Consider the following 7500-nt stretch of genomic DNA (forward strand, 5'->3'; position numbering starts at 1 on the left):
TCAGTTTTATAGATATAGAGATAACAAAATGCTAACATTTTATAGCAAAGCACAAAATTGACGTTTTCTTTTATTGAAGCTCGATTAAGGAAATCCTAATCTTAAGTCAAGGTTAACTTATTCATATTTATCAATTTTATGTATATATCATTGCAGCTGGACATTCTCACAGAAATAAAATCCACATTTAATATTGCTTTTTTCAGCTGCCGTATCAGTCGTATTTTGAAGTCACCAGGGGGTCATGCTTTGCTGGTAGGTGTTGGTGGCAGTGGAAAACAAAGCTTGACCCGCCTAGCAGCCTTCCTTTCGAGCATGGAGGTCTTTCAGCCGACATTGCATCAAGGTTATTCAACCTCTGACCTAAAGGTGAGATACATAAGAGAATGCAAGAAGTCTTTTATCTTGCTTTGAGATGAAGTTAACATGCAATTATTTACTTCCAGTCGACTCCAGCACAATCTCAAACCATCTTTGTTCCCCTACCATGTGCAGGCAGATGTGGCCAATTTATTAATGAAGACTGGGCTGAAAGGACAAAGGACAGTATTCCTTCTGACAGATGACCAACTACCTGATCTGCATTTCCTGGTGCTCATCAATGACTTATTGATCTCTGGTAAACAATGTTTTATGCCTCCAGTGACGAAGTCGTTTGAGACATGTTTTCGGGTTGTCCGTCCGTCCGTCCGTACTAATTTTCTGTTTTCTTTGCAACTGCTTATCTGATTGACACAAAATTTTCACCAAAGGTGCGACAACTCACGTAGAATGTTTTAATGATAATTATGACATCATATATCATGTTGTGTGGCAGCTATGTAAGAAAAAAGGAAAAACTTTGGGCTTCTGTATCTCTGAAACTGCTCCATGGAAAAAATTGAAACCTGGCACATGTCAAGTACGCCCCATGGGAAATAAGTGTGATTTTTAATTTTTAATTATGTAATAGGTGGCTTCGTTATTATGTCGTAATTGCAGGCATCAAACGCTTTATCCGATCAGTATGAAATTTTTGAGGGTCTTCTAGAGATAAATTGTATGGCGGGAAAAACATTGATGACGTCATTGGTCACGTGGTTCGGCAGCAATATTTTTATACATAAAGCCATCAATAATAATGTGGGCGGAGGCATATCTGTCTACGTCATGATGTCGATGAGTGCCATTCTAGTTTATTAATGGCTACAGCTGATGGAGCTTGCATACATTCACCACATGACCAATGTGTGATCACACAAGAACATTAGGACCAATTTATTTATTGCAGAAGCAAACATGGAGGAATTTTGTTTTCCCCACTATATGCACTGATCCAAATACTTCTTCTTCCCCCCACCACATGCATTGGTCTAACTCTAAACACTCCCTCTTCCCTATGATATGCACTGATCCAAACACTGATCTTGCCATCCTACCTTTATGAAGTAAACATGTTGTCTCAACAATGATTTTCCCGAAAGACCATGTCGATACAGATACGCAACGTCTGAACAATTTAAAACATTTATTGAACAAACAAACATATTTATATGTGCGCGCACAGGAGGTTCTGGACAGACAGATTCACTCCAGATCTCTCGACACAATTGAAGAATCTTCATCTTTATGTAGTTTCTAGTAAGACACAGTTTTTATACTTTTCTGACACTGACGCCAGTTCGCCTGGTCTTGACAATTTCCAGGTGAACCTTATCTTCAGTCTTCTTTGACAGCTCCTGCTTAAATGGTTGGAACACATATTCAAACCCATTCATATTAATCGCACAGAATGCCAGAATGACGTCAAATGCCAACTATAATGGCCATTAAAACACAAGTTTCCATCTTATGTAGGTTAAAAGTCAGTTTGCTTCTCCCAAAACTGGGAAGATATTATTATGGTTGTGGAAATTCACAGAGCACCATATAGGTCCTGAGATCAGTTATGTCGATAAGTCTGTGTTCAGATAGATTTCCCCACTGATGTTTAACGGGCAATTATTCGTGTGCAGGGCTGTGATCTTTGAGGTAGCCGTTTTTCTTTTACTATCTTTATTTTGGACCAACCGCTTCACAACAACCACCTCCACCACCAACATCACTCTCATAAACCATCTCCACAACAACCACTTCCACCACCAACATCGCTCTCATCAACCATCTCCACAACGACCACCACGACATCCCTTCACAACCTACACAACAACGAACAGCAACGCCTTACCGTCATCTCCATTGCGCCGCCATCTTTGCGCCAGCGACGGTGATTTCACCCACGTCCGCTCTCCTTTGTTGGCACCAGGGTCGTTGATTTCACCCACGTCCGCTCTCTCCGAGCTTGGCATCGAAATCGGATCAGGAGATCGAAGGGGGCGGAGCCAGCGGGGGGTCAGAGGTGAGCGATCGGAGATCAAACCTCGCCTCACGGACCCAATATAAGGGTGCGTAGAGATGCCAAGCGAGCAGTTGTGCGGGGCCGCGTTGGGAGCTGGATCAGCCTGGAGCCTGGAGTCTGCAGACGGACGGGAGCTGGAGAGACCGGAGCCTGGAGCGCAGCCTGCCGTGCCGAGCTGTGGGTCGAAGAGGCCGGAGAGGAGTCGCCAACCAGCGGCATAATGGTCCGAGGTGATCGGGCCCCGGGACAGTCCAATCCATGCGGAGGAACGGACGGGCTTTTAAGAGAGCATCAACTATAAAAGTGCAAAGGCGCATTCATTCCTCTGAGGCGTTGTCGACTCGGCCCGATCGATTGTGCCGCTCGACGAGGCCTGGGCTGTGCCGCAGTCACGCCAGCTGCCGTGTGGACTGGACGCCAAGGAGCACCCAGCAAGTCGCCACGAAGGCGGCAGGTAACCAGCGCGGTCTCCCAAGCTCTGAGAAACATTAAAGGCTTATGAGCCTGGGCCTTTTCTTTCTGGGGTTTTGAATGAACGTTGTGGCGCCATGTCTTTAAGTAGAACTGTTAAGTGCATGTAAATAAATAATAATAGACGGTTGTAGTTCTTCTTGCTCATGTTTTGTCCCATACGTGCATTGGTTACATACATGACTGCATGATTGTATACGTGCGTTGGTTGCATACATGACTGCATGATTGCATATGTGTTGTTTTATAAATAAATGTCCTTGTGTGAATGTTAACCCGTTCGTTGCATCCTTTCTCTCATGGAACTGCCATGATTAAGTTCGGAATATAGCTGGCTTTTTAATAGCCGATAATAGAATCGGATCCAATGGGGCTTTCGCGATAATACCCCGCTCGGTTATCCCAAAACGGAGCGAGCTGCTTAAGCGGCTCGTTTCCAAGCAGGCCCCGTTGAGGTACAGTCTCTCGGTAGTCTGCCCGCGCGATTAATTAGGTAAATCGACCATTCGGCGATCGGACCCTGTCGCGCGGGTAGAGTGTTGACTAGGCTGCGGTGTGCATTAAAAGCACACCCGTAGCGGGATTTCGGCGTTGTTCCGAAAGCTGCGATTAGATTGCTACGTCGGTGGGCGAGCGTGGCCGCTATTAGCTAGAAAGTTTGCAGCTAAATCTTGTGTCCTAAACCCATCACTATCTCTACCCACTTTACCCAGTCGGACCCAACTGTCCCTGGACTCTGTATCCTTTTCTCCTGACAAGGTGGAGAGCTTGCTTTCAAACCTCGAGTCATATTCTGCAACCGGTCCAGACGGCATCAGCCCACGTGTCCTCAAAGCCTGCTCTTCTGCTCTTGCTCACCCCCTCTCTGTTCTATTCACCCTCTCATTTGCCCAAGGTCATCTGCCATCTGCTTGGAAATCTGCTAACATCACTGCCCTGCATAAAAAGGTGCAAAAACAGATCCCTGTAACTACAGACCAATCAGCCTTCTCCCAATCATCAGCAAGGTTATGGAATCCATCATCGCTTCAGACATGAAATCCTTCCTCTTCTCCAATGGCTTGATTTCCAATCATCAATTTGGTTTCAGACCAGGTCACTCTACCCTGGATATGCTGCTTCAGCTCTCCCATCAATGGATGGAGGTCCTCAATGCCAGACAGGAAATCCGAGCCGTATCCCTGGACATATCACGTGCTTTTGACACAGTCTGGCACCCTGCACTACTCACCAAACTCTCTTCCCATGGTATTCAAGACCATCTCCACTCATGGCTCACAGACTTCCTCTCCTGTCGCAGTCAACGTGTGGCCCTAAATGGAGTTCTTTCATCCCCTCTTCCTGTGCAGGCTGGAGTTCCTCAAGGTAGCGTTCTGGGCCCTGTTCTTTTTCTGGTTTTCATCAATGATCTCTCTGACTCTCTGGAAAATCCTCTATTTCTCTTTGCCGACGACTCCACCCTCTGCCGTACCATCTGTCATCCCTCAGACCGGCAAGCAGCAGCTTCTTCGCTCACTGCAGATCTGGATAAAATCACAAACTGGTCCAACACGTGGAACATGTCTTTCAATCCAGACAAATCTCACACTCTCACTATGTCTCTTCGAAAGGACCGTTTAGAAAACCCCCCCATCCACTTTCTCAACAATCCTCTGGAAGAAGTCTTTTCTTTCAAGCTTCTGGGTCTCACTATCTGCCATGACCTTTCCTGGGAAAGTCACATTTCCAACCTCGCCTCAGCCAGTCGCCGACTGGGAATCCTCCGTCGTGCAAAGTCCTTCCTCGGCCCTCTTGAGCTCCTGACCACTTACAAAGCTTTTGTCCATAGCCTGATGGAGTACTGCTCTCCCCTCTGGGCTGGTGCTCCTGCCTCCCACCTTTCTCGGCTTCACGCTGTCGAAACCAGGGCATTTAAGATCATCGACATCTCCCGCAATGAAGCTGAGTCTTTGGGCCTCTCACTCAATCACGCAGGTTGGTCGGTGGTCTTTCTGTCTTCTACCGACTCCTCTCCATCCTTGCCCCCCCTGCTCTCTCTGCGATTTGTCCCCACCACATTTCCACAGGGCGCTCAATGTCCGCCAACAACTCCCTTCTGGTAAAACTACCAAAATCACGAATCACTGCTCATCTTCACTCTTTCATTCCTCTTTTTTCCCGCCTTTGGAATAAACTTCCTCACTCTATTCTTTCCCATTCTTCCCTCCAGGCTTTCAAAACAGCTGTTCACCACCACCTCTTATCTTCCCCCATCCAAATCCTCGATCTTTTCTACCCCCGATAATCCACCCAAGCCCACTTCCTTCAATTCCCCTGCTTTCCTTCCTGAAAGTCCCTGTAATGTCCATCTTCTCTTTGCCATGTTCCCCGTCCCATCCCCATCCCTCTCCCTTCCACTGTTCACCTAATCTGTCTGTTCCCCACTGTTTTGTCCCTTCCACTCCCGCCCCTCTTGTCTCATGCCTCCTTGCTGGGAGTTGTGTTAGCTCTCATACGAGCCTCGACCAAGGTATACAAAAAAAAACAAAAAAAAAAAACGGTCGCCCGCACGCCAGCGGGCGGAAATCTGTAACAATATATTATCTTGAAGCAACCAGAGCTTAGTGGATACATCTGGACATTTTCGTAAATCCACATTCCAACTTGTTTGTGTCTTTCATGCAAAATTCTCAAGATAGTTTTACATGACAGGCAATTCTTCTTTATATTCAACTTTCTGGCAAAGTTCAACCTGTTTTCACATTTAATATACAGGTGATCTTTCCATACAGAGGAGAAATAGAATTATGTTAATTCCAAATGGACACATAATTAAAACCTCGTATCATATTTGAGTACATTTAATTTCAGGATTATTATATTTTCTTTTAATATCAAGTTTGAATAATCATCAATTTATTTATTTTATCACCCCCAAATCCATCATGATAAAATGTTTCAACAACTAAAACAATGTTTGCAACAACAGCAGAAAATATTAAGGTAGGTCGATTGAGAATTATTTTAGTGAGAAAATATTTTTTATTGAAAAAAAGTATTGAAACAAAACTGTCGAGACAGTGCATGCGGATGTCTATAAATATCGAAATTCACATCATTTCGGGTTATGTGCATTTCCGTGGCACACTGGTGGTGTATAGGCTCTGAGCCATTGGTTCGTACACTTACTGGAAGTAAAAAAAAATGATAACCACAAATTATTCAGTCAATTCCGCACAATGTATAATTACCTTTTCGTCAATTTACTTCATCGCGAAACCTCAGCAGTCTGAACAGTTGGTGACTATTATGAGGACTTGAAGTTGTGGGTCGGGGGCGGGTTGAGGACTTCAAGAAGAAAGGCGGAATGGAGGACAGGAAGTTGGAGTGAAAGGGGGATGCAGAGAAGGGACAGAGTTGGGAAAGCTGGCTTCATTTCCAAGCTGGCCTCCAAAGCCAGTCACCGACTGGACATCCTCCATTGTGCAAATCCTTCCTTGGCACACCTGAACTCATGACCACATACAAAGCTTTCATCTGAAGCCTGATTGAGTACTGCTCTCCCCTGTGGGCTGGTGCTCCCTTCTCAGCTTCACGCTGTGGAAACCAAGACATTTATGATCATTGGTATTTCCTGCGATGAAGCTCAGCCATTGGGTCTTTCACTCTCTCACCACAGGCAGGACGGTGGTCTTTCTGTATTCTACCATCTCCTCTCCAGCCTTGCCCCCTCCTCCCCGTTCTGTCTGTGTTCTGCCCCCCCCCCCCATCCTTCCGTAGGGTGCTTAAGGTCTGCCAAAAAACTCCTCCTGGTGAAACTTCCAAAATCAAGAATCACTGCTCACCTTCACTCTTTCTTTCCTCTTTTTTTCCTGCCTTTGGAACAAACTCCAACACTTTCTTCAATCCCACTCCTCCCTCCAGGTCTTCAAAACAGCTGTTCACCATCATCTCAAACCTTCCCCCATTCAAAACTACGATCTTTTCTACACCTGTTAATCCATCCTAAACCCACCTCCTTCAAATTCCCTGCTTTCCTTCCTGAAGTCCCTGTTGTGTCCATCTTGTTTACCCCATGTACCTCGCCACATCCCTCTCTCTTTCACAGATCTCCCGGTGTTTCTGTTCCCCACTGTTTTGTGCTTCCCTCTCCCGCCCCTCTTTTCTCCTGCCCCCTTTGTTATATGTTCTGTGTGTTAGCTCTTATAAGAGCCTCAACAACGTAAACAAAAAAAACACAAGGGGAGGGGGGGGGGTTGGGGCTTTGGGGAGTGGTTGAGGACTTAGCGTTGGAAGGGAACGGTTGAGGATTTGAAGAAGAAAGGGGGAGCCCCTGAGGTTGGGTTAAAGACTTGAAGAAGAAAGGGATAGTGGAGGACATGCAATTGAAGTTGGGTGGGGGCAGAAAATGGACAGAGTTGGGAAAGTGGTTGAGGTTGGGAGGGGAGGTTGAGGACGGGGAAATTCCATGGGTCCCTGCCTTTGTGCTGTCACAGAACATTCCACACTATTGGGAACACATTCCTCACAAACTGCCAAAATATGCCACACTTTTGGGAACTAATTCACTTGCAACAATCCGGTGGAAATATATATATATATATATATATATATATATATATATATATATATATATATATATATATATATATATATATACATATATATATACA

General features: G+C 45.4%; 1 protein-coding gene across 1 annotated transcript in view; it reads left to right on the top strand.

The window, feature by feature from the left end:
- Positions 1 to 7500, top strand: part of LOC147022886 (dynein axonemal heavy chain 9-like) — a 318333-nt gene that overhangs the window by 180170 nt on the left and 130663 nt on the right. Inside the window, exons 49-50 of the mRNA XM_085890311.1 lie at positions 207 to 369; positions 496 to 619. Coding sequence (XP_085746437.1) covers positions 207 to 369; positions 496 to 619 — 287 coding nt within the window. The remainder of the gene's footprint in view (positions 1 to 206; positions 370 to 495; positions 620 to 7500) is intronic.

The sequence above is a fragment of the Eptatretus burgeri genome, chromosome 7 (genome assembly GCF_056783735.1).
Source record: "Eptatretus burgeri isolate ZD-2024b chromosome 7, Ebu_testis_v1, whole genome shotgun sequence".
Taxonomy (NCBI): Eukaryota; Metazoa; Chordata; class Myxini; order Myxiniformes; family Myxinidae; genus Eptatretus; species Eptatretus burgeri.